A 27,744-nucleotide genomic window follows, 5' to 3' on the forward strand; every position below is an offset into this window, starting at 1 on the left:
ATGAACTATATTGTAATTGTCTTTTCAGCTACTGTTTGATAGGCAAGGGCTATCTGCTCTCAATCCTCAATGTCTAGCAAAATGCCTTACATTTAAGTCATTTAAAAATAATAACAAATCTCACTTGTTACTCACCTAATCACAAGAAGCAAGCATTCTTGTTCCCATTTTACAGATGAGAAAACTGAGGCTCATAGATTAAGTATTTTTCTTTTCTTTTTTTTTTTTTTTAAAGATTTTATTTTTATTTATTTGACAGAGATAGAGACAGCCAACGAGAGAGGGAACACAAGCAGGGGGAGTGGGAAAGGAAGAAGCAGGCTCACAGTGGAAGAGCCTGATATGGGGCTCGATCCCGTAACGCCGGGATCACGCCCTGAGCCGAAGGCAGACGCCTTAACCGCTGTGCCACCCAGGCGCCCCTTTCTTTTCTTTTTTTTTTAAAGATTTTATTTATTTATGTGACAGAGAGACAGCCAGCGAGAGAGGGAACACAGCAGGGGGGTGGGAGAGGAAGAAGCAGGCTCCCAGCGGAGGAGCCCGATGTGGGACTCGATTCCGGAACGCCGGGACCACGCCCTGAGCCGAAGGCAGACACTTAACGACTGCGCTACCCAGGCGCCCCAGATTAAGTATTTTTCTAAGACTCCAAGTCAATATTCTTTCTACCACAGCTTCGTTTAATTCAGAGCCATAGATAATAACCCAGCTCAGCTTGCAGGCTAAGTAAGCACTCAGCCTCACTGTTTCTTGGGCCATTCCAATGAGTCATTTCAGGTTTCTATCTGAAAACCGTAACAGCAGAGAAGGCCAATTCTCTAAGTCGTAGCGTTTCTCCCATTATTAGTCTTTTTTTTTTTTTTAAGAGTTATATATTTGAGAGACAGCATGAGCAGGGGGAAGGGCAAAGGGAGAAGCAGACTCCCCGCTGAGCAGGGAGCCCATGCGCTCGATCTCAGGACCCCAGGATCATGACCTGAGCCGAAGGGAGACACTTAACCAAGTGAGCCACCCCGGCACCCCATTATTAGCCTTTTTAAATAACGTTTTTCTTTACTGATAAATTTATATAAGCTTATTATAGTAAACAGACAATAAGAAAAATTAGTCACATCCCCACCACTCAGAAATAACCACTCAATATGTTAGTGCATTTCCCTTTAGTATTTTTTATTTGCAGATTAAAAAACTACATCTTTCCGAATAAAGATCCTTCATAACAAATTTGACAGCCAAACAACACACTCCATTATCTGTAAGAGCCAGATGACCCAGGCATGCGGGAAGCTTTGAGAGTGAAGAGTACAATCGCTCCTGGGTCAGCAGCAGCCCTGAGGGAACACGGGAGGTCTTCAGTAGAGAAAGACAGTGGCAGCTGAGGAGGCAACAGGAGGCGAGTCACTATTCTCCTGGCCCTAGACCCTAATAGGTTAGGCTTTGAAACTTACCTCCTAAATTGCTACCTCTGGTCCCCGATCTCTGCTGCCGTATGTTGTAACACAAGCTGCTTTCTTCAATTTAGGTCACTTTCTCATTCAGAATCTGGCATCTGAAAGAATGAATGTCTGCTGATGTGATGATGTAATGCCCTGTGTGATTTCTACTAGCTAGACGTTTAAAAGAGGGACCTCAGTGGTTTGTTAAAACAAGGGCATTGCTGTCTGAACTCACCTCCTGGGCCTGTTTCAAGACTCACCATCTTCCCTGATAATCCTTGCCCTGCAATTCAAGGACAAAGGAGGAACCCGAAATGAACCTTACAACCTTAATGTTAACCTTCTCCTGAAAACCCTGTACACAGTGGGGGGACCACGTTGCCTGGCACCTTGGTGCGCAAGCAATAGCAGTTGTGAAACATCATTAAGTGGATTAAACTCTCAAATCCATATCCTCGAAAAATCAATGGGTTAGGAGCAATTCCTTTTAAAGTTAAAACCCTATGATTGGCGTCACATCAAATATAAGTACCTGGGCTAGCACAGAATACAAAATCACTATTCTACTTTCTCACTTCATGATTTTTATTTTTTCTATAGCCTTTTTCCTCCTGGTTCATGTTCTTTCATCTATTTAATTTTACTTGTTTATTCATATGCATCACCCATTAGCTTATAAAAGTTAACTTTTGCTCACACATGACATTGTCCAGGTATGTTAAGAGATTTTCTCAAATCCTTAAATTCAGGAATATCACCATAGCATATACGGTACCCTTTCCTCCAACCACCCATCCCCTCAAGAAAAGAAACTCAACACTGTCTAGTTTTGTGTGTTTGTGTGTGTGTTTTGTTCGTTTTTGAGAGAAAAAGCATACACATGCATGCAAGGGGAGGGGGAGATGGTGGGGAGGGGTAGAGGGAGATGGAAAGAGAGAATCTTAAGGTTCCACGATCAGTGTGGAGGCCAATGGGGGGGCTGGATCTCACGATCCTGAGATCACGATGTGAGCTGAAATCAAGAGTCAGACGCTTAACCAACTGAGCCACTCAGGCGCCCCCAGTGAACTATAATTTTCTAAAAGTAGAAAGGTACCTTAAGTCATGGTAAGAGGCAGGAAAGCTGCTAAGTTGAGGACAAGTGCAGGGCAGTTGGCTGGGCTCATTCATCATCTCATTACAGATTTGAGGGATAATTTGTGGCAAGTCATTCAGCAAGGACTTGCTATATATATGGCCCCTCCCAGGCCATCTTGGCCTACTTTCCAGCCCCATCATGCCATCATGTGCCACACACAAATTCTTGCAATTCCTCAAACACTGCATACTCCTTCCTATCTCTGTGCAACAAAATGGCATTACCTCTACCCGTGCTTTTCTTTATCTTTGAACTCCTCATCCTCAAGTCCCAGCTCAAATGTCATGTTCTCCTAGTTCTCTAGATTCTCATGCAGAGCAATCCCATGGCACTCAGTGCAGATTTCAATACAGTACTTACCACACGAGATTATAATTCCTGTGCCTCTTCCTCAAAGACTATAAGGTCTCTGGGTTCAGTGAACCAAGACTAGTTTGGAGGCTCTTACAGTGGTTTAATAGAGAGATGACCCGAGTGGGGAACAGTGGAAGAAGAGTGAGGGGTCGGAGTCATAAGATGGGAGTTAAGAAGTGACAGGACTTGGTTGATTGGAGGCAATAGAATATAGTGGTTAAAGGGTGCAGGCTTTGCTGCCCAACAGCACAGATTCTAAATGAAGCTCTGCTACTTAGTAGGTATGGACCTTGGACAAGTTACTTTATCCCGACTTTCTTTTTTTAATCTGTAAAACAGAAATCATGATAGCATATATTTCCTAGGGTTGCTATGAAGGTTAATTGATACACATAAAATGCTTAGAACAGTGAGCACCTAGCATATAGTAAGCCCTCCATAAATGTTAGTTGCTGTTTTTGTTGTTATAATAATTACAATTAATTATTATTATTACTGAATATGAAGAGTGAGGGAGAAGAAGGAAATAACGATAAATTCCAGGTTTCTACCTTGAGCAACTAAACATAAGGTGGTGTTTTTCCATAGAATAGACATAAAAGAAATAGCAGTGGGGCGCCTGGGTGGCACAGCGGTTAAGCGTCTGCCTTCGGCTCAGGGCGTGATCCCGGCGTTGTGGGATCGAGCCCCACATCAGGCTCCTCTGCTGGGAGCCTGCTTCTTCCTGTCCCACTCCCCCTGCTTGTGTTCCCTCTCTCGCTAGCTGTCTCTATCTCTATCGAATAAATAAATAAAATCTTTAAAAATAAATAAATAAATAAATAAATAAAAGAAATAGCAGAATTGAGTGAAAAGATGGCAAATTCAGATTTTTATTAAGACTATATTTTAGAGCAGTTTTAAGTTCACACCTAAACTGAGGGGATACACAGATTTCCCATACAACCCTGCCCCCAGGCATGCACGGCCTCCCTTGTTATCAACATTCCCCACCATAGTGGTCCATTTGTTGCAACCAATGAACCTACATTGAGACATCATTAACACCCAAAGTCCATAGTTTACAAGTTCAATTTTTGATAAGCTGAATGAGAAATGTCTGTGGAACTGCCAAGTACAGAAGTCTAGCAGCTGTAGGATGTCAAAGTCTGTAGTTCATGTGAGAGTTCTGGGATGGAGATACAGATCTGGGAGTCCCTGCACTGGGTAATTCAAACCATGAGCATGGACAAACTTACCGAATCAAGTGTATAAGGAGAAGCACAGTAACTCAATAATATTCGAGGTTCTCTCTCACTTCCCTTTAGCTAGCCTGTTAGTTATTGCTAGGTTTACCCCAAAACTTGGTGACTTAAAATAACAAATATTATCTCACAGTTTCTGTGGGTCATGAGTCTGGGCCACTTAGTTGGGTGCCTCTGCCTCAAAGTCTCTCCCAATGCTGTAGTCAAGGTGGTAGCCAGGGCTGCAGGTATTTCATGGCATTTATACTACAAGGTTCATTAAAAAAGAAAAAGAAAACCCCAGCAGATCCTACTCGTGGTTACTCTGTAACTTCCAAGGCTAGGTTAGAAGAGCAGCTTCTATCAGTCTCTCTTTTGGGATATGCTCACCCACAAAACCCAGCTGCCATGCTGTGTGGAAGCTCAGGCCGCATGGAGAGGCTATGGAAAAGCATTCCAGCTGCTAATTCCCACTGAGATCCCAATTGTCAGCCACAACGTGTCAGATGTCAGTAAGGAAGGCTGGGAATCTCAGGGTGTGTCTAGTCCTGGTACACAGTTTTCACCAGTTCTTTCAACTCTATCACTCATCTTCAAGAGTCTTAAGAGGACTATCAAGAGTATGATCCTAGTAAGAATGGATGTATAGGAAGCTTAATTCTTACTATCACCAAATGGCAGGAACATCTTTATACCTCTCTGCTAACTAGTTGTAAAAGGTGGTGGTTTGTAGTGAAAACACTGAACTTGACCTGAAAAGGAAGGAATTTAATTTCTAGCTGAGTACTAGTAATGTAGCCTGCAGCAAATCACTTACTTTCTCTGATCTTCAGTTTTCTTATCTGTGCAGTGGGCATAATAACAGCCACCCTGCCTACCTTACAGAATTATTATAAAGATCAAAGGAGATAACAGGTGAGAAAAGCATTCTTTTGAAAAGTAAAACACCGTGCATACGTGAGACCTATTATGCCTCCTGCTTCGGTTACTCGTTGGGATTTATACAAGAGGCAAAGGAACAAATCCTGCCCTTCTTTAAATTCTTGGTGATATGCCTGTTTGCTTTGACATGGATTTGCTTAAATGCCTCCTCTGAGCCTGTCACCGTAACAGGTGAAGAGCTCCTCGTCATAGCTAAGATCCCTTTTCTTCAGTTATAAACTTGAATAAAATGTTCTGCCATTAGACAAGCACTTTTTACAAAGACACTATGAAAAACGATGTCAAATTGATATGAAATTCTTATACAGGTTTTAGCCAATTTTCTCTCTGCATGATGTGCGGGATTCCGTTTCTGACCAAAGCATTGGCTGCTTTCCTAAATAGCCAGCCACATGTAGCTGTCCCATGGAACCCTGAAACTCTTCATTTCCCATATTACATTGTTAGCTACTCTCAAAGCTTACTCCTCCTCCTGAATTCTCCATCTTGGAGAAAAGAGCCAGCATCCTCTCAATCACTTAGCCTGGGAATCATCCTTGACTTCTCTTCTTGCATTTTCTCCTTCATTTGGATTTTCACCACCTTCTTTCCCTCAGTCTCTGAGGATTTTACCTTTGTAATCGCTCCAGACTCTGCCACTCTCTCATCTACACGTCGCAACAACTTCCTAATACTCCCCCGGCTCAGAGTGCCCCTCCTCCAGTCTTGCTACAAATAAACGAATCCAAGTTAAAAAAAATAAAATAAAATCTAACACCCCTCTATTCAGCAGATAGAAAAACAGCTACTCCACATGTCCAGTCATCCAGCCTCAACAGTGCTACGGCACAGGTATGATCATACTGATTTCACAGGCAAGAAAATCTGGCCTAGAAACTGACTGACTTGAATTCCACTAGGTCTCTCATGGCTAAACTCTCGCTCTTCAGTTTAATGCGGCAGGCTTCCCATCTGTAAAACTGGAGCAATAATAACTTTCTCATACAATTGGCATAAAGAGGAAATGAATAATACCGGTAAAGGGCCTGCAACAGTGCCTGGCCCAGAACACTCGGTTACCTTTACCAATTACTTCCTGATTAAAGCCTTCAGTGCTCTTATTACTTCGCTCTTCATTGCCCAACAAGGAAATGAAGCAAGGATTCCAAATCTGATGGACTAATTCTTTTCCCTTCAGCTATGTCCTCCCTGACATAGCCAACTCTTCACCCAGAGTTCATTCGTTACCTCTTTGGGCTCGTTTGCCCGCCTGAGACGCGGGGACACGCGGCTCCCGCACTGGGGCACGACCTAGACTGATGGCGGAGGCTCGGCCGTGAAGCCGTGATGTGGCCAGGCCGGGCTGAGGCCCGCGCAGGTGAGAAGAGCCGTGAACCCATTAGGAGACCTCCGACCTCTAGATGCCTGCGGTCTTTGATTCCTGTCCAAGGCTAAGGCCTCTGTTTCCTCTTTGTAGAAAAAGGAGTGTGTCATTCCTTGTGCTACTTCTCTCATACGGTTGCTGTGACGACCCCGCGATAGGACGTCGGAGAGAAAGTTCAGTTATTTCAAGACCCAAGTATTAGAAACGGCGAGGGGGAGGGGCGAGGGGGAGGGGCCCGGAGGAGTCACGTGACCAACGCGGCCGGGTACTCTCAAGTCTCCCGGAGCTCGCGCCCGAACAACTCGTCTCTATGGTGGATGGGGCTCAAATTCCGGTGCGGACTAAGTTGCTCTTCCGGGGTGATTGCCACCGCTTCCGGGGCGGGGCGAGGCTTGCAGGTGGGGTTGCAGTGCTTCGGCTCCCTCCCGGCCTCTGTCTCCGCGCTCACTGCTGCAATGAGCTTCCTCAAAAGTTTCCCGCCGCCGGGCTCGGCTGAGGGGCTCCGGCAGCAGCAGCCGGAGACCGAGGCTGTGCTGAACGGCAAGGGCCTCGGCACCGGCACACTTTACATCGCTGAGAGGTAGGCAGGTCCCTGTACCCCAGTGCCGGCTTCCTGCGCGCTGCCTTCCTCCTGCTGGCGCGGGCTGAGTGGCGGGGCGGGGGCGAGACCGCGACCTCGGGGGCTGCTGCGAGGCGGAGCGCGCGTGCTCCGGGTCGCCTCGGGGAGGCCTCTGCTGGGGCCAAGACTCGATTGTTCCCGTGTCCTTCTCCTCCCGAGTCTTCCTCTTTCTTTTCACACGGAGTTCTCTCATTGATTATGCTTTTTACCTGCCTGTTTTCCCGACGTCTGGTGCGTGCGTCGCTCTTTACTCAAGGCTTCGTTTCAAGGTTTTGAGCTTCCAGCCCCTGAGTGAGAATCATCGATGTACCTGTCTTTCCTGTAAAAAGGTGCGGGAGGTGTTGCCCTGGGCAAAATATGTAAGTTTAGCGCGGATTGTGGAGGATTTTAAAAGTTTGGCCAAGAAGTATGGCTTTTTTTCTGTGGGTGTGGATGAAGAGAGGAACATCCTCAGCCCCACGCAAGCTGAGGTCATATCCAGGGGGACCAGACTCCCATTTCTCCGTTCGCATTTCTGACTCCCATTTTCATTCCTAGAGGGGCTTGCCCTTTTATTTGGCCACCTGGAGCCCTGTACATTTACAGTAAGACAGACGCGTCTCAAATATCGTAGTTGTAGGGCTGAGGTCCCTCTCATCCAGCCAACAATGACACAATGAATCCTTCCCATCCTTGAAATTTGTCTGACTTCTGCTGCTGCATCGCTTTAGTCTACAGCCAGGGAATTTTCTCTCCTTTTAAGAGCTCATGTGATTGCATTGGACCCACACAGAATATTCAGGATGATCTCTACATTTTGTTGTTAACTGATTAGTAACCTTCATTAATTATACAGGTTTTCTCTTGCCCTGTAACAATATATTCACAGGCTTGACACCGGGAGTTGAAGGTTCTGGGGGAAGCAAATTTTTGCCTACCACAGAGGGCACGAAAAAAATGTAGAGAACCCTTGGTTTGAGGGAAATCTAAACATTGAGCAGAGCTTAGGGTTTTGACCAGTCACTGAGATCGGAAATATAGATGGGAGTAAAAGCAAGTTTGGGGTGAGGTGCAGATAATGAGTTTGGTCAGGACATGTGTGATTAGTTGGACACAAGAGTGTATCTTGGGAGAGTAGTATTAAAGATAGAGATTAGGAGATCATTAGTGTAAGGGTTAGCATATACTCACGGGGATGGGTTAGATAATCCCAAAAGCGAAGAGGGCCAAAACATATCTATTGTAAGAGGTAGGTTATGGAAGAAGAGACTTGAGAACAGACAAGAGGGAGAGGCAGTCAAAATATGAACAGCATCTGTTGGGTAATGACAAGGAGATCTTTAATGATCTTGGGAGAGCAATTTCTTCTAAGTGGTGGAGAGTGCAGCACAGATAGTCCCTACACCATCCCTTTTTCTCCATGACTTCTCTGTATATTGACACTGTCTATAATATAACTCCTGTTTGGGGAAGGAAGACAAGGCCCTATGCTTGTCTTTTCATTTTGAAAAACTTCAAACCTAAAGAAAAATTTCAAGTGTTGTTAATTAATACACATAGACAAAGATTCATCAGTTATTAATATTTTACCACATTTATCTTTTTTCTGAGTTTTGAGAGTTGTGGACATGTTGTCACTTCATCCGTAAATACTTTTGCAAACATCTCCTAAGAACAAGGACATTGTCCTATATAATCACAATACAGTTATCGCACTGAAGAAATACAACTCCTTTTAAGGTTTAAATGTTAAAAAAAATTTCATTTCAGCTTTTCACTAAGAAATCTCTTACCTTCTTCAAGAAAATATTTTTGTAAAATACACATACAAAAAAGAATTTACATTACATGTGGATGATTTAAAGAATTATAATTAAACCAACCCCTGTATGTCCACCAGCTAGGTTAAGAATAGAATGTTATGAGTACCATGGACACCTATATTCATCACTCTTCACTCTTTGTTAGCATTACCTCCTTTGTCTCTTTCCACTTTTCTTTCCCCCAAGCATTTCCAGGTCTTGATAGAATCAAGGCCTCTACAAACTGTAGGTTTCCTAGAGGATATGACAAATGAGGATTAACGGCCAGGTGAATGAGGTGGGGCTAAGGGGAAACATTCTATTTAGAAGAGACAGGATGCTCAGAGGCAAGGATGAGAAACAATATTGTGTGCCAGGATATATAATATACACGCACCATCTTCATCTGAGAGAATGAGTGGGAAAGAGTGGAAAAATTAAATAAAGCTGGAGGAGAGAGCCGTGTTCCATGAGCTTGGGTTATTGCCCAAAGGCTTTGAGAAAATCACTTTAGGATTTTAGGCAAAGAGGGATAGGGTCTGATTTAATTTAAGGTGGTTTCTCAGATGTGTGTTGAGAGATACAGAACTCTTAGGCTTATTTTCAAAGTTGAGTTTTCATTTCATTACCCAGGTAAATGGATCAGAGGCATGAATCATTCAAAATAGATCATTTGAAATGGATAAAGTAGGTAATTAAATTATATTTTATATCTTAAGCCAAAGTTAATTTTAAACCAAATAATTAAGCCAACCCAAATTCAAAACCTCTTCTCTCTATCCTGTTATCCTGTTTTTCACCTCATGCCAGGAATAAGGTACAATGATCATACTTGTTCAGAACCATTAGAAATTAGCAAAACTTACTGTCTAATTGTTTTTCCCTTTTGTGATTCATGGCTTCTTTGGGTTGGGTATAGTTAATTAGATATTTTGGTTTGGGAGGGCTTTTCTTCTAGAATATGTGAAAAATGAATAAGAACATAGCGATTAGAGTAAATGTTGCTTTTGAGTGGAACTTGCTTCTGTTCTGTAGAGTGCATATCCATGTCCATGTATAAGGAACTACAGAGCAATTATTATGTGCATTTTAAAGTAAAGACCATAGGGGCGCCTTGGTGGTTCAGTCGGTTAAATGCTCAACTCTTTTTTTTTTTTTTAAAGATTTTATTTATTTATTTGACAGAGAGAGAGACAGCCAGCGAGAGAGGGAACACAAGCAGGGGGAGTGGGAGAGGAAGAAGCAGGCTCCCAGTGGAGGAGCCTGATGCGGGGCTCGATCCCATTACGCCGGGATCAAGCCCTGAGCCAAAGGCAGACGCTTAACGACTGAGCCACCCAGGCGCCCCAAATGCGCAACTCTTGATTTGATTTCGGCTTAGGTCACGATCTTGGGATTGTGAGATAAAGTCTGATCGAGCTCAGCGGGGAGTCTGCTTGGGATTCTCTTTCTCCCACTCCCCTCCCCTCTAGCTCTCTCAAATAAGTAAATAAAGACCATAATTTGATAGGCACTGAGTCCATTTTATATTTCACTTTTTCCATCTTCTAATTGAGTCATTAAAGTTTTGTGACTCGATATTTTAAATCATTTTGGACACCCAAATTTGGACTGTTACTTTCTGAATTGTGATAATGCTGGGACATTTTTGAGGTGAGAAAAAGGAGTTTATTTGCTTAAAATAATAGAGTTTTAGTAAAGGACTGGCAGTACTTCTTTGATATGTGAGCACTATTTCATCTCCACATTAAGAAGAAAGCAGTAGACAGGAAAGGCACATACAGCACACACAATCTAATTGCAATAATAAAATCTATTTCTTTGGAACTAATGGGGTGATTCATTTTGGAAAATCATTTGTAGAGCTTTTACCTCTTTAAGCTTCTTAAGATTTATCACTTTAAGCCTCCCAGGTTTTCTTTTTCTTTTTTTAATAAACATGTTGAATGGAAATCCTTGCAAATGACAGTGCATCTTTTCTTGCTTTTGCTTTTTCAGTGTACAAGTCATTGCATTTTAGCATGTTTACAGAGTTGTGCAATTTTCACCACAATCTAATTCTGCCTTTGCTTTGATAAGTGAGGGTTATATGTTATATACACTTAATTGTATTCTCAGACATGGATTTTCTTTAGGGGGACTGAGATGTCAAGTTCAACCTCCCTTTACATTGAATGTGAATGATCTCAGACTGCTGGGCTATCATTGTTCTTACCCAAGGGAGTCCTAGGTTCATTATTATATTTGTTTTTGCTTGGTTAGAAATTAGAAAACCAGGCTTGTTAAAATTGTATAAAAAGTAGAATGATATGGGGGTGTTATTGCATTAATTTCTTTTTTAAAATAAAAGCTTTATTGAGATAATTCACATAGTATACAATTCACTGGTTGTTAGTCTATTTGCAGAGCTGTGCAACCATCACAATTGATTTTAGAGTATTTTCATCACCCCAAAAGAAACTGGCACTCATTAGCAGTTAATCTCTATTTCTCTCCAGCCCTATGCAGCCACTATATTGCATTAACTTTTATCCCATTAACATCTTTTTTGTGTGGTCTCTTAAGGATCTTACTGCTACTTTTTTTTTCTTGCTAACTGGTGCAGTTCCAGATGGGTGAAGTATTGCCAAAAAATTAGCCATCCTTTACTCAAAACTCAACATACTGTTTTCGGTGATATGTTTCCTTTATTATACCAATACAATATTTGCATTTGGCCACTTACGAGGAAAAACTAGATGTTGCTTATTTGTGGCTTTCTTTTAAAGCTGCAGAATAAATGAAAGACTTCATAAAGTCTTTCAGTGGGATAAGTATTGTCTAACTTGTGGTAAGTATGATTACAACCATTTCATGTGTATGTCATTTAATGTAGGATTTGTGGAGAAATTAGTGACTCCCAAGTGTTTACTGCATACTTACATGCTGAGCACTATGCTAGTGGTTCTGAAGAATGTGAGATAAAAGAACATGACAGGTTCTGTCGAGTAGCTCGTATTCTGTCCGGGTACATATGAGATTCATTACCACAGAGTCAAGTGCTCAATGGCCTGTTACTGCGCATAAGTGCAGTTCAGAGAAAGAAGAGATCATTATGGACTGGAGTAACTGGAGGGAGGGCTCAAGGAGGAGCTGGGACTTACCAGTTGAGGAATTGCAAAAGCAAGGCACCTGAAGACCTTCAAGAACCACCATGAAAGGCTTAGAAACACATGTGACTTAAGAAATTGCATTTCAAACTTTTTTGAATTTTTAGCTAGAGGAGAAGAGAACTTAACAGAATTGGTTTTAAAGAAAGTCAATTCCTGCTGCTGAATTTTAATATTTTTGGAATATTTCTAAACACTAAGCTTGAATTTATTCACATGCATAAAAGTGTCCCAAGCTGAACCCTTATAAACTTTAGAATTGAATTAAGATTTAATTTCTTAAAATAATCTACCTTATACATGTTTTTCAGCCGCCTGTCTTGGTTAGATGGCTCTGGATTAGGATTCTCACTGGAATATCCCACCATTAGCTTGCATGCGGTGTCCAGGGACCTAAATGCGTATCCACGAGAGCATTTGTATGTTATGGTGAATGCCAAATTTGGAGGTATGTATGGTGTAATTTAATCTTGAGCTTCCTTCAGTGGAATATTACATATATTTAAAAAGCAGTCTTTGATCGTAAAGTAATATTCAAGCCCTTGACCTATAGAAATATAAACCATTTTGGATAATAGTTTATTTTTTTAATTTTTTTTTATAGGTAAAGAGAAGACTTTTTTTTTTTAAGATTTTATTTATTTGACAGAGAGAGAGACAGCCAGGGAGAGAGGGAACACAAGCAGGGGGAGTGGGAGAGGAAGAAACAGGCTCCCAGCAGAGGAGCCCGATGTGGGCCTCGATCCCAGAACTCTGGGATCACGCCCTGAGCCGAAGGTAGACGCTTAATGACTGAGCCACCCAGGCGCCCCTGGTTAATAGTTTATTAAGCAAAATTTCAACTCAGTAAAATATTTTGGACACTGCTTTTTACTTTCTATATATTTGCACTTAGAATTATTCAGTTATTGTGGATTTATATGTCTACTTTTTCCTCTTGCATTGAACTGTTTATTCTTTCTTTTTGTAAAGGCATTTCTATTTGGCATCCTTAGAAGCTTGGATCAGTATACTTTTGCTTCTGAGAGTTTAGTGTAGAACCCGTTTCTTTGTTTCGTTTTATTAGAGAAGTGGTTCTCAGTGGGAGACAGTGTTGTGTGTCCCCCCCCTTTTAGGCAATGACATTTTGATTGTCATGACTGGGGGTAGAGTGCTACTGGCATCTAGTAGTTAGAGGCCAGAGATACTACTTAATATCCCACAAGGCACAGGACAACCTCCCACAATCAGGAATTACCCAGTCCAAATGTCAGTAGTTCCAAGGTTGAGGAACTCTGTGGTACAAGATTCCCAGGTCTTTTTCTATTGAAATAATTAGAAAGATTCGTAAAAATCTAGTGAAAGTGATGAAAGAAGGAGTAAGAAAGAAAAAAATCCGTTTTGGGGGTTGTTGACAATGGGTTGTGAGAAACAAGTTAGGCACAAAATTAAAACTTGTGTTTAATTTTTGTAAATGCAACTAAATGAGAAGTTTTTCCTGTATTGTGTTAGTTTAATATGCTCAACTTTTGTACAAATGCAGAACTTTGTAACTGAAAGGACAATTTGTTACACTTTTACTGAACTTATGTTTTTAAAATAATGGGTTGCCTTTCTCTGAAATAGTGTATAAGAGACAGTCCCATGAGTTTGCCTATTAAGCTATTGCTCCTTCAGTTTAGGATTTTAATATGGTTTCAGATATAAGAAGACCACTTATAATTAGTGTGACATTAATTATTTCATAACTTTTAGGGCTTTTGGCAAGCCCTGTCTCATCAGCCTTGCCTGATTCAGTTATCTAAAAATATTTTTGTTATAAGATTTTGAACACTTGCCATTGGAAAAAGTGCAAAGATAGATAAAAATCTAGTGAAGTTTGAAAGAGAAGTTAAGGAAAAGAAAAAGCTGTTGACCTTGGGTTGTAAGACTTCCAAATGAGGAGGTATTGGGCACAAAGCTCACTTTCCAAGTAAGCGCAACTATGATTTTATAAGCAAGATTATTATATTTCATGTTTAGTTTAAGCCATTCATTCATCCACAGACTAGCAAAAATTTAGAGGTGACCTTGCCAGTCATTCCCAAATCCTGGTGTGAAAGGCCCATAAATAGTGGAGAGCATTAGCTGTGGGCAAAGGTGTATGTCAGAAAATTAGCCTCAGTAAAGCTAGCTAAGTAGAAAAACACACTGAATAAGAAGACTGTCATTAACTTGGTAAGCAAGTTATTTTCATCTCTCTGAGCCTCAGTCTCATCCAGAAAAATGAGGGGATTGTAGCAGTCTTTAGTTTTTAAACCTGGCTGCACAGTAGAAACACCTGGGGAGCTTGTTAAAAATGCAGATACCAGGAGTCCCAACCTAGGCAATAAGGATTCAGTAGGTTTGGGATAGGTATTTTAAATGTTTGCTCTATAAGATTATTTTCTTGAAATTGATGGGACTATGATTAATCCTTCCTTACTAAACTAAGTTGGACTTCAATATCTTACTAAAAAGTAGAATCTTCCTGGGTCACATTTATGTAGTAGTTCTGTTCCATTTATGTGGGATTCAACTCTTCTCATAAGTTACACATGCTTGGATCCTGTTTTCCCAGCCTTTGTTCCTCTCATCCTGATTCTCCAGACTCCAGATGTTTTTTTCTCCTTGGGTTACCTCCATAAACCTCATTAAAGTGGACTTTCAGCTTAAAGTTGAGGATACTAGATTATTTTTGAAATAACTAAAAATGTATTCCCACCGTGAAAATTTAGAAAGGTTTAGTGACTGAAAATACGGCAGATCTAGCATGAGATGATGAGCGTTCATCATGGTTGTATTTTTTTCTTAATTGCAAAAATACTGTATTGCATTTATATTTCTTGCCTTAGGGTAGATTCCTGAGGATATAAAACAAATTGTTATAATTGTTATTTCTAGGGAGGAGAACTAGAGTGGGAGGGACTTACTTTTTCCTTGGAATACATCTACACTCCTTCAATTATTTTTGTAGCAGCATGTATTACTTTTATAACATAAAAAGTGGTGTTCATTCAGTTATAGAATAATAGTTACAATGTATCATTTTTTAAAAACACTGAAAAAGTTTGGTAATACCATAATGTATTCAATTTAGCTGTTTAGAGTTATTTAGAATTCTGCGGTATTTTTGTATTATTTCACTTGTTTACAGAGGACAATATAACAGTGTAACAATATAACAGCAACAGGACAGAAAAAGTCCTATGAAATCTGTGATTTAAAACTGTTAATAGTGGGCATTTAAAATTTTTCCTTTTTTGCTTGTCTGTATTTTTTCATTCTACATTCAGCTTATATGACTTAGACAAATAAAAGTTAAAAAAATAAAGCATTTAGATACCCCCTATAATTGATTCCTATATAGAATTGCTGCTTTAAAGGTAGTATTTTTAAAGCTCTTAACATATATTGTCAAATTGCTTTCCAGAAAGTGTGTATCAATTTACAATTTCAGTAATAGTATAAGAATCTTTCTACCTTATTTTCATTTGCATGTAGAATTAAAGTTTTTAAAAAATGGTAACTTTAATATGCTAAACAACATTTAATTTATATTTTTATGTGTTATTTTTTATTTAAATTCAGTTTAGTTAACATATAGTATATTAGTTTCAGGGTAGAATTTAGTGATTCATCAGTTGCATATAACACCCTTAATTTATATTTTTAAGATTATTAGTTTGAACATGTTTTGAGAGCCTATAAGTATTTGTTGACCTGGTTTTTAAATTTTATATGTTATCTATTTTTTCAAGTTTTTTTTTTCTGTAAGATTTTATTTTTAAGTAATTACTATACCTAAGGGCTTGAACTTAGAATTCTGAGAGCAAGAGTCAGTGTGCTGTACCAACTGAGTCAGCCACATGCCCCTACGTGTTTTTTTAAAATTACGAAATAATTCAAACATTGAAAAGTATAGATTAATAAAACTTTTCATTATTCATTATCTAGCATAAATTCTAACATTTTTTTCATAATTACTCTAGTCTCTTAAAGAAATAAAACTGGGGGCGCCTGGGTGGCTCAGTCCGTTAAGTGTCCGACTCTTGATTTCTGCTCAGGTCATGATCTGAGGGTCCTGAGATCGAGCCGTGTGGTGGGCTCTGCGCTCAGCGGGGAATTTGCTTGAGATTCTTTCTGTCCCTCTCCCTGTGCTCCTTCTCCCCACTCGTGCTCTCTCTCTCTCTTTCTAAAATAAATGAATCAATCTTTAAAAATAAATAAAACTGTATCAGTACTGTTGAAATCCTTTTCGTACCTTTCCCATTTTGTTCCATACTGTCTCCCAAGTTAAACATTATCCTAAAGGTGATATGTGCCCTTCCCATCTAAGCTTTTAGATTTTTACTGAATATGTACAAATCCATAAGCAATATAATGGTTTTGTTTTGTGTTTAAACTTTTAATATGTAATTGGTATTATTTATATATATTCAGCAATTAGTTTTTTCACTCACATTTTTTAATACATGAGTTTTGATACATATAAATATTTGTTCCTTTTTAACTGCTGTCTGTAAAACATAATATGACCAGGTTACAATCATGTTTCCTTTTTTTTTTTAAAGATTTTATTCATTTATTTGACAGAGAGAGACACAAGAGAGGGAACACAAGCAAGGGGAGTGGGAGAGGGAGAAGCAGGCTTCCCGCTGAGCAGGGAGCCGGACTTGGGGCTCGATCCCAGCATGCTGGGATCATGACTTAAATCGAAGACAAGATGCTTAATGACTGAGCCACCCAGGCACCCCGCCTTTTTTTAAATTAACATTGGTTTCTAAAATTTTCACAAGCACATATAGTACTTCAGTGAACATTTATGTATAAACTCCTTGTGTAGGTAATGTGTACATAGATGAGGCATTGCTGGGTAGTAGGGTATGCATACCTCCAGAGTCGTTGTAGCAGTTCCTACTTCCACCAGCAGCTGTGCTCCTTCTCTTTATTGAACATTTGTAGTTTTTTCTTGCCTACAGACTTTGGTAATTCATCTGTTGGGTCGGCTAACTTCTTATGGGCCTTAGGTTTCTTATCTGTAAGTTACTGGTGATAAATCACATCAGCGGTTTACAAACTGCTACTGAACCCTTTGTTTCATGGTGGAAGGTAAGAGAAGCAGATGACAGTGGAACTAGACTTGTTAGAGGCCTGTTTGGCTTTCCTCACCGCCCCCCTAAGACCTCGAAGGGGGCTGGGAATCCCTAAGGCTCAGTAAAGTACAGTGTGACTAGACCAGGGAGGCTGTCCACAGTCTTTTTTAGCTCTAAAATAACCATGTTCTTATAATTTGAAGTAAAAACTATATTGCAGTATTTAGATACATCAATAAGCATCCTTTATGAAATTATTTTAGGCTTCTTTTTTTCCAAAACGAAAAACAGCATTTAAAAAGTTATTTTTATTCCCTTCCTAGAAGAATCAAAAGAATCTGTTGCTGAAGAAGAAGAAGACAGTGATGATGATGTTGAACCTATTGCTGAATTCAGATTCGTGCCTAGTGATAAATCAGCATGTGAGTATTCTGTAGAATTGATTCTTTTCCCTTTACGTACTAAGCTTTCCATCCCCCCATCCCCCCATACACACACACACACACACACACACACATTTACCTTTACCCTCATTACCTCTGTTCCGTTCCTTTTTCATCATTTTAACATCTGTCATATTGTCGAGGACCAGATACCTATTAATATCGAAGATCGTCAGTGTGGTGAGAGTAGGGGAGACATCATGTTATTTGGTGTGTTTTGTGAATGGAGAGATCTGGTTATCTTTATTGACCTGATGCTGTTGACTTTGAATCTTACAAGATAGAGGGCAAGGGGTCATGGCAATTCCAAAATGGAAGATGCCAGGATAGCTGGAAAAGAGCTCTATCAACTGAAAGGGGCTTTGTCCTGGGGTGCCTGGGTAGCGCAGTCATGAAGCATCTGCCTTCGGCTCAGGGCGTGATCCCGGCGATCTGGGATCGAGCCCCACATCAGGCTCCTCCACTGGGAGCCTGCTTCTTCCTCTCCCACTCCCCCTGCTTGTGTTCCCTCTCTCACTGGCTGTCTCTCTGAAAGAAAGAAAGAAGGAAAGGGAAGGGGGAGGGGGGAGGGGAAGGGAAAGGGAAGGGAAGAAAGAAGGAAGGAAGGTAGAAAGGAAGAAAGAGGCTTTGTCCTGATACCAGCAGTCTGACCAAGACACTGACTCTTTCTCAGAAAATCTAGCCAGGCATGAAGAGATCTCAACATTATCTTAAAATGAACTATTATTATTTTGTGACTTGTCCAGTGCCATCAAGTATTTTTCAAGATTGATTCTCCTTGGAATTTAGCAGGTTTTGTAAATAGTGTGACTCTGGTATATTTCTTGTCTACCCATTGAATTTCTTTGCACTGGTGGTTATATTTATTAAATTTTTACTCTACACGGGCCAGGAAAGAATGTTCATTACGATTTAATTTCCTCGTTCAGTGGAGGCCATGTTCACTGCAATGTGTGAATGCCAGGCTTTGCATCCTGATCCTGAGGATGAAGATTCAGATGATTACGATGGAGAAGAATATGACGTGGAAGCACATGGTTAGTAAAACAGATTGTTTTAAATGTGTGTGTGTTTCATTTTAAGCACTTATTTGTACTAAGGGTATGGATTATAGTTCTTTATATCTCTATTAAATACCCATGTAGTGTGATTATTAATAAAAGTGAATGGCATAATTCATGTCTAAGCCAAAGTGGAAAAATGGATGGACTTTTCAAGCTTGAGGATAAAAAGTAGATATTACTGGGAGCAGAAAATGGATAGAGATAAATGGAAGGGAAGAAAACGATAGATGAGAAAGTGGGTGGTTGGGAGAATCTTTTAAGTTGATGCAGCTGCTCTCAGAGAATAAGCTTTCCCCTCCCCCACTTGAAACTTTTATCATTTACATCTTTACTTAACATAATCCTTCAAACAACTCACTACCAAAGTCATTTTCTCCCCCCCAGAACCATATGTCATTTATCTGAGATTATTTCTCTTTGTCTCCCCCAGACCAGAATACCGTCACTAGCCTGGTAGAGTCTTGTACCTGGAGGTGCCTGCTCTTCTCTTTTCTTTTTCCCACTGTTCTCATGTCCACCTGTCTGGCTGTCCAAAGTCCTTTCCTCCATGTGTACCTACTTCCTGGCCTGATACAAATTTGGTTCTGGAATTCTCCTTTGTATATCTAAATACATTCTCGTTTCCGCTGAGATTTTTGAATGATTTTATTTTTTTATCCTTTTCATATTTTCCAGAATTTTTTTTTTTTTAAAGATTTTATTTATTTATTTGACAGAGACAGAGACAGCCGGCGAGAGAGGGAACACAAGCAGGGGGAGTGGGAGAGGAAGAAGCAGGCTCCTAGTGGAGGAGCCTGATGTGGGGCTCGATCCCATAACGCCGGGATCACGCCCTGAGCTGAAGGCAGACGCTTAACCGCTGTGCCACCCAGGCGCCCCAAGAATTTCTGAGTTTTTAAAAGGAGCATGTATTTTAATCCAAAAATGCCATCAGTACAAATTAGTATCAAATTAATTTGCACTCACCTGTAAAATTTCCAGCTTGGGATAACATAAGACTTCATGGCCTTAGGAACACCTTCTTTTCCTTCTAGTCCCTGGACATTGATTTTTTGAGAATTGCTATTTACTGGCTCATTATCTTTTGGAATCCCTTCTCATTCTAGAGGGTAGAGACATTTTTTGTGTGTCTTTATTTTCAACAGATGACCTACATCTGTGTATTAAATGAATATTGAAAAATATTTTCCTGGAAGCCTTTTTAAGCTGTACCTTCAGTAAATGCATTATTGATTATCCATGGTTTTCTAATTGCTTTATAATAGCTTAAAAGCATTTTATTTGTTTAGAACAAGGGCAAGGAGACATCCCTACATTTTATACCTATGAAGAAGGATTATCCCATTTAACAGCAGAAGGCCAAGCCACATTGGAGAGATTAGAAGGAATGCTTTCTCAGTCTGTGAGCAGCCAATATAACATGGCTGGAGTCCGGACAGAAGACTCAATAAGAGATTATGAAGGTGAGTATCCTTTCTTTCAGTGTGAGCAGTCAGATGGTCCTTGGGCAACAAGGGAAGTTACGGAGAGATACATAGGTTCTTTTCAAAACTCTTAAGACAGAAATCTCGGAATTAACTCTTACAGTGTAGGAAGCAAATGTAGAATTACTAGAATGGGAATCCTCATGAAACTTTTTTTTTTTTTTTACTTTCTTCCCTCAACTACAAAAATAGTCTGTTCACAGTCAAAAAATTTTTTAATTTTTCTGTTGCATATCTTTCCAGTCTTCTTGTTTGTTTGCGTATATATATATATATATGTGTGTATATATATATGTGTGTATATATATGTGTATATATGTATATATATATGTATATGTGTGTGTGTATATCTATGCTGCTGTTTTTATTTTTAAAATGAATTCCTACATAATTATATGCAAACTAGGATAGTCAGGTGATTAAACGGGCTAGACAGCAAAAGACCTGGGTCTTGTTTTGTGATAAACTTTTGGGCCTTAAGCAAGTGGCTTTCAAATTTGTTTCAGTTGTCTCCACTTTGTAGGCTTCTTTGTAAATATTTCCCCTGTAAGACTGATTTGCTTTTCTGAGTATCCTCTTTCAATCAGAATGTTGAAGTATGCTTTTGACCCAGCCTTTACTTCTTATTCCTTGTTCCAGTGCAATACTAGGTCCCATAGATTTTTTTCGTTTAAATGACTTTCACATTTCTTTGCTATTACTGCTGCTGTCCTTCAATCCTAGGCCTTTGTTTTCTCACACTGGATTTGCAATAATAATTTTTTGCCTCAGTCGTTCCTGCCTCCAGCTCGCTGTGCCATCTTAATCTTCTGAGAACACTCTGTGGTCACCCCTATATAGGGATGTCCCCTCAGTGATTGCCTGATAATCACCGTATAAAGTTCTAACTCTGAAGAGACAACCTTGTTAACTCTGTTAAGTAAGTTATGATTTAAATTAAATGAGAGATCATGGCCTGCATTTGGTAGTGGCAGTGAATGTCAAAAGACTTAACAGACTTGAGAGATGTTTGAGAGAGAGAAGCAACAGAAGTTAGAGATGTGGTAGGGGTTTCTGAATTGAACAGGCGAGAGGATCATTTAGGAAGAATGTTTGGAAAGAGAAACCTTTTTTTTTTTTTTAAGTAGGCTCCGTACCTGATTTGGGGCTTGAACTCGCGACCCTGACATCAAGAGTTGCACGCTCTATCAACTAAACCAGTCAGGTGCCCCAACAGAAGCATTTCTTTTTTTTTTTTTTTTTTTTTTTAAGATTTTATTTATTTATTCGACAGAGATAGAGACAGCCAGCGAGAGAGGGAACACAAGCAGGGGGAGCGGGAGAGGAAGAAGCAGGCTCATAGCGGAGGAGCCTGATGTGGGGCTCGATCCCATAGCGCCAGGATCACGCCCTGAGCCGAAAGCAGACACTTAACTGCTGTGCCACCCAGGCGTCCCCCAACAGAAGCATTTCTATGTGGAAAGATGATGAGTTAGTTTTAGATACGTTAAATTTATATGCCCTGCTGCATGTCCAGGTGGAGTACTAAGGGGCTCAGACAGAAGCCTGTTGTGGGCTAAAGAGTTAAAGGTGAGTGGGAGGTGCTGAAGTGGAGAAAGCAGCTCTAACCAACTCTTTCCAGAGGGATTTTTTTCTCGTCTCTCCCTACACACACAAACACACACACACACACACACACACACACACTTTTTTCCCCCTTATGAAACGAGAAAAACAGATAAGCAAGAACCTCACTCTACTTAGTTTTTTCTCCAAATTATGTCATTAGCTTTGTGAAGATAGGATTTTTATACCTTAAAAAATAAAAATAATGGGGCCCTGGTGGCTCAGCTGATTAAGCGTCTGCCTTTGGCTCAGGTTGTGATCTCTGGGTTCTGGGATCAATCCCCGCATCAGGCTCCGTGCTCAGCGAGAAGTCTGCTTCTCCCTCTTCCTTTACCCCTCCCCTCCGCTCATGCTCTCTTTCTCTCTCAAATAAATAAATAAAATCTTAATAATAATAGTGTCACACGGTAAATACCCAGCACAGTTCTGTGAAGAGTGAACAGTTGATGCTTACTGCATTCAAACCTTCCTTTAGTGTGAGGCTGAGAACTTCTAAAGTAAGTGTTAATGTACAGGTGGCATTTTTCTTTTTTGGTTTCTTCCTTGTTGCTTTTTCAGAGTAGAAAGAAATAGCAACTGTGTCCAACAGAGGGTGCCAGCTTCCTTCTGGTTGATGTACAGGCTGAACCTTTACCTATCTGAAGAGCTCAGTAGACTGTTGCTCAGCAGTTGATTTTTTTTTTTTTTTTAAGACGGGATGGAGGTAGACACCACACCAACGGTTGCTGGACAGTTTGAGGATGCAGATGTTGATCACTGAAGATGATTTATGCTGCTGTGGGGTGAGCAGTTGATTTATTCTTCCTTGTTACTGAACTTGAAAATCATGTGAAATAATTAATTTTTATTTTCAGGAGAACTCTGTGTAATTAGCAGTTTGAAAAAATGTTAGTTATCCATTTCTGAAATTATTGAGACTTACGTGGTTTTTTCCCCCTAAGGAATCAAGGTCTGCAAACAGTGATGTTCAGGTTAACATTTGCTGAGCGCTTACCACACGTTAAGCGCTGTCCTAGACATAAGGCAGTGGTAGGCATTGAGGCGTGAGACAATAAGACACACCCATCTTCAGTGAACTCAGGAGGAGGACATTAGCCCATTATTCAGAAATGGGCTCCCTGGTTGGCTCAGGTGGGAGCAGCAGAGCCTGAGATCATGTCCTGCTCTGCTCTTGAGTCACCTTTTCCCACTAGTGTTTGAAACCTTAATACGTTCATTAGAAAACACAAAGCAGAGATTTGCTGCGGGAGGAAATAGAAGTAATTCCAAACTATATCTAAGCCTTTAATTTAATGATAATCTTTTTTTTAAAGATTTTATTTATTTATTTGAGAGATAGCAAGAGCAGGAGTGGGGGGTAAAGGAAGAGGGATAAGCAGACTTACTGCTGAGCAGGGAGCCCGATGTGGGGTTCAGTCCCAGGGCCCTGGGATCATGACTTGAGCTGAAGGCAGACCATTAACCGACTGAGCCACCCACGCACCCCTAATTTCATCATAATCTTGTATTGGCTTCCCTCCTTCTGAAAATAATGGAGGGACCAAGGTCCTGGGCGCCTTAGTGTTAAGACCAGTTTGCCAAACCTAAGTCCATGCACACTCGTCCAAAAGCTATCATTTCCCAAGTTGCTTCGTTCCTACTTTCTTGATTGACATAAGAGCTCACAGCCAGTTTTCTCTGACAGGTTCTTGTGAGCTTTGTTTAAAGTTTGTCCCTGACTGCTGCATGTTACCCTGAAAAATGAATTGTCCTTTGCGAGCTTGAGTATCTCAACTGTATGTTTGATAATAACTGAAGGTCATGTGGTTAGTTCATACCAGCCAAAGCTCTAGGACTAGTAATCCTAGTTGGCCTTCCTGTATGAGATGTAAAATTTTTACTTTGTTAAAATTGTTGTCCCTCTTTCCCCTCTACAGTGTCCTCCTACTTCTTACCTGGTAGCATTTTCTTGAATACCAGATGTCTTCCAGTATTTGAGATGTTACTTATGGCCAGGTCCTTTATTTTAAAGCATATAGTAATAGTGTAGCAAGATTTATATATTTTGGCTTGACTCTTATAATATTCTGAGTCATCCAGTTGGGTTGTGAGATCCCTCCTTTTTCCAAGTTCCATTTACCTTCCGAATTTTTGCATTGTGAATGTAATATTTCTTACTCTAACCATGAAAAATGATAATGAGGGGTGCCTGGATGGCTCAGTCGTTAGGTGTCTGCCTTCGGCCCAGGGCGTGATCCCAGGGTCCTGGGATCGAGCCCCGCATCTGCTCCCTGCTCCGCTGGGAGCCTAGTTCTTCCTCTCCCACTCCCCCTGCTTGTGTTACCTCTCTCACTGGCTGTCTCTCTCTCTCTCTCTCTCTCTGTCAAATAAATAAATAAATAAATAAAATCTTTATAAAAAAGAAAATGGTAATGAATCTCTGCTTTCCTCTCAGGTGCTGCCAGTGGAACTATCAGAAAATAATCTCTTAGAGTTCTGTAATTTAAATTTCTTCCTTTAAATACTTTTTATTTCCACAGCATTTTTTCTGTCATTGTAGCCATGTAGTCTAAAATCAGCATTGTCTCTTCTGCAATTAGCTAAAATTATGTGTTCGCATTGCTGCAGCTCTGTTAGCTTTAAATTTCAGATCTCACAGTTCAGGTATCAGTACTTCACTATTATACTGTACGGGAAAGCTTTTGGTGCTGACTTAAGTCTTTCTTCCCTTCTTACCAGGTTCTTTATAGCATGTTGACTTTTTCAGTTCAGTAATACTTAGTAACTTTTATTGAAACTGGAAAACATTTTTTTTTTAAAGATTTTATTTATTTATTCGACAGAGATAGAGACAGCCAGCGAGAGAGGGAACACGAGCAGGGGGAGTGGGAGAGGAAGAAGCAGGCTCATAGCAGAGGAGCCTGATGCGGGGCTCGATCCCATAACTCCGGGATCACGCCCTGAGCCGAAGGCAGACGCTTAACCGCTGTGCCACCCAGGCGCCCCTGGAAAACATTTTTTGATCTTCTGGCTTTCACATATTTCTTCTTGAAAAATAGACTATTCAGAGAGCAAACTCATTTGCTGTGTCACTAATGGTTACAACAAATGAGATGTTACTGCAATTCACTAGTGAGAATTCTTAGGATTCTTCGTAATGTAATTTTATGGTGAAATAATCATAAGATAACCACAGACTTTCTAATGAGCTGATGATTTGTTTTCTATTCATTTTACGCTACAGCTGGAACAGAGAGCTATTTTATTCATAAAGTTTATACAGGTTCTTCATCTGGATAATTGACCCTAATTCCAAACAATGTCTTTAAATTTTTAATCACTTAAAATTGTTTTTGCCTTTAAGGAATGAAGAAGGAATAATTAGAGTGTTCATGCAACCATTAATGATTTCAAGCTAATGGAACTAGGACCTCTCAGTGCACGAGGGGGTGAAGTCAAGGCACAGGAGAGGTGGAATCACAGCTCTACCACATATCGGCTTCTCTGCCTTTGGACTTGACTTCTCTAATCCTCAGTTTCCTCATTTGAAGATGGGGTTGATAAACTACCTGGCAGGATTGTGGCAAAGACTAAGATATATATCTAATTTCTCTGGCACTCTTGACTTGGCATTCAATAAATAACAGCTATTATTATAAACACTGTAAATCTTCTGTTTTTCAGATTCTGCTCGTACCTAGGAAAGAACTTGGTGCCTCTTCTGTGGAGTGGGTGTTGATGAAAGTCTTTTTCCTTCTCCAAAATTTACCTGAACCAGTTCTTTTTTGAGACAGACTATACTGAGACAAAAAGTTGTCACCAGCAGAAGAAACTATGACCTTTATTAACAAAGGTGAATTAACTTAACCAAGAGGTATTTGTAGTTCATCATCTACCCCAAAACTTTGCGTGTATAGACACCCTCTGAGTAGGCCTGTAGTTCCTGCCTTCACATGTGCAACTTGTGTAACCTGGTAGGCCTCCCGGTGGGGACCCGCAGGCACTTGAAGACGTAGGTAGACTGGATGGGAAGGAGGGAGGCTGAATCTAAGATAAACCCTTTTAGAGCCTAAAGATTCCCTTACCCCTTAAATAGAAAGACAAAGAGATCTCAGAAAAATATTGGCCTCTGCTCATCCTTCACAGGGGTAAGGGTCTTTTTACTGATTTGGGACCCAGATTAATTCATTCAGGCATCTTTAGGGAGCCTCTTGGGAATTATCCTAGCCACATGAAATACCACTAACACTGATGCTTATGACTAGCTTTTACTCCTTTCACCATGTTTCACCAGTCTGTTTTGTTATAACCTCTTAGGTTATATCCTTTAATTTTTAACCTCTTAGGTCGGTTTCCATAACAAGAAGTGAAATTGGGATGAAGTCCTCAGAGTGCTTCAATGATAATTGTTTTGTCTTTGTAATAGTTAACAAATAAATCTAGGTTTTCTATATTATTGTGCTCTCATTCTTGACTAAAACCATTAATGAGAAGAAAAAATATTTTTTTCATTAAGACTGTCAAACAAGAGTCTTACTATGTTTATTTTTGTTTGACTTTTGTTGAGAATATGAACATGAAATGAGTAAGAAAATGTATAGTTAGGGTTTCTGGCAAATTTTTAGTATGGCAAGGATTTAGTACATTTCAAGGCATTTCTGCTTCTTCCACTTGGATCAGGAATAATTTCTTACAACTCTCAATTTTTAGTTTTCACAGACACCAGGGGATTTATAAGGCTGATTTATAATTACAGATTTACACTTGAACTTTCTATACCATTATTTGACTTTAAAAATATGGTTAGAAAAGCTATTCAGAATCAGTTGGCTTATTAATGACTAAATTTTAGTTCATGACCACTAAGTCCAGTGTTCTTTTCAGCACTTACACTTGGTTTCTGTCATCCTACATGGTATACTGAAAAAAAGCTGATAGTCCTTTTTCTGAGCAGACTCTCAGAAATACTGAATTTGTTAAAATTGGCAACTAAAAGGGCCACTTGGGAATGGAAACTGAACTTGACTGAGGCCTTCTCTGTGTCAGCCATTGTCTTGGGTTCTTTATATACATTACACATGTAATATTCTTAATTGCCTTATGAGGTATAGGTGCTTTTATTATCCCATTTTAGAGATGAGGAAACTAGAGAGAGAGATACATAACACTTAAGGTCATATAGATAGTGAGCTGTGATTTTTAAGCCTGTGCTCCAAAACTCCATACAGCTTTACCTTCTAGCAGCAGAAGGGAAGCAAATTCTCTCTTAACTGCAGGATTTAAAATGTTAAAATTTCAGTGGACAGCACAGGAAGTTCCCAGATTTATCTGCTGTCAATCTCAGCAACACTCATTTTCTATCCTAGACATTTACCTCTTCTTCACTAAGCAGTCAGGGTATTCTCATGGGCTAATCCTAGAAATTCTATTTGGGTCCTTTTTTGAGGTCATACAAACTTGTCATCATGACTTTTGGTGAAGTAAATAAAGTGCTCTGATAAGATTGAAGAAATGTTGAGGAGATTCTGTGCACTGTTTCCTACAGGCACTGCTGTGGTCAGCTTGGTATTATGGGTAATAAGATGCAGGAGACCAAGCATCTAGTTCTGGCTTGGCAGACAAGGTCCAAACCTCTCTGCACCTGTTTCCTCATCTGTAAAATGAGGCAACTAGACTAAATGACTTTCAAAGATTCAGCTGTAACATTCTATAATAGTCAGCTGTACCCATAACTCAAAAAGTAGAAGGTGAAAAAAAAAGATCGGGTCAGACTTCTTAAAAATTAAATTCATAATGCTCAGCCAAGCCAACATTTCATGATTCTATTTGAGCTTAATGTTAGTGTTACTGTAATTGTTTTGTTTCCTATTTCTTGGTGTAGAGGAAGTTTAAAGAAAAGCCATGGACATTTCCCCCCGTAATGTGAGCCATCTAAAATATCCATAAAAGCTAGTGTTAGTAGTCCTCTGTTCTAAATTCTGTCATTTAAAAAAATGTATTCTCTGGGGCACCTGGCTGGCTTGGTCGGTAGAGCATGTGACTCTTGATCTTGGGGTTGTAAATTTAAGCCC

The 27,744-nt window shown here is 40.1% G+C and overlaps 1 protein-coding gene and 1 long non-coding RNA gene across 4 annotated transcripts; one reads left to right on the forward strand and one right to left on the reverse strand.

Annotated features, from left to right (window-relative positions):
• Positions 1-276: 276 nt before the first annotated feature.
• LOC130544521 (uncharacterized) lies at positions 277-6,681 on the reverse strand. Its single transcript, XR_008960855.1, has 3 exons — positions 6,321-6,681; positions 1,449-1,549; positions 277-1,331 (listed from the first exon to the last, which is right to left on the reverse strand). It is a non-coding gene; the product is annotated as an uncharacterized LOC130544521 (long non-coding RNA).
• A 134-nt stretch (positions 6,682-6,815) lies between these two features.
• CLNS1A (chloride nucleotide-sensitive channel 1A) lies at positions 6,816-26,126 on the forward strand. 3 transcript variants are annotated; one of them, XM_026518173.4, is made up of 7 exons: positions 6,816-7,036; positions 12,317-12,453; positions 17,422-17,520; positions 18,471-18,578; positions 19,895-20,068; positions 22,387-22,476; positions 25,358-26,126. In XM_026518173.4, exons 1-6 carry the CDS (start codon positions 6,912-6,914, stop codon positions 22,452-22,454), a joined length of 711 nt encoding a protein of 236 aa, XP_026373958.1. In that variant the 5' UTR covers positions 6,816-6,911; the 3' UTR covers positions 22,455-22,476; positions 25,358-26,126. The 3 variants fall into 3 exon arrangements, with proteins under 3 accessions (XP_026373958.1, XP_057172606.1, XP_026373959.1); XM_057316623.1 differs by lacking the exon at positions 25,358-26,126 and adding an exon at positions 25,038-25,328 and having other exon boundaries at positions 6,828-7,036; XM_026518174.4 differs by lacking the exon at positions 19,895-20,068 and having other exon boundaries at positions 6,828-7,036.
• Positions 26,127-27,744: the final 1,618 nt, after the last annotated feature.

The sequence above is a fragment of the Ursus arctos genome, unplaced genomic scaffold (assembly GCF_023065955.2).
Source record: "Ursus arctos isolate Adak ecotype North America unplaced genomic scaffold, UrsArc2.0 scaffold_22, whole genome shotgun sequence".
Lineage (NCBI taxonomy): Eukaryota > Metazoa > Chordata > Mammalia > Carnivora > Ursidae > Ursus > Ursus arctos.

Bases quoted from the DNA above. Each gene is read 5' to 3' on its own strand.
- CLNS1A (XM_026518173.4), top strand. From the start codon at position 6,912: ATGAGCTTCCTCAAAAGTTTCCCGCCGCCGGGCTCGGCTGAGGGGCTC. The intron at 18,579-19,894 runs GTTAGTAAAACA...TTATTTGTTTAG, and splicing joins ATATGACGTGGAAGCACATG to AACAAGGGCAAGGAGACATC. The intron at 20,069-22,386 runs GTGAGTATCCTT...TTTTTTTTTAAG, and splicing joins CTCAATAAGAGATTATGAAG to ACGGGATGGAGGTAGACACC.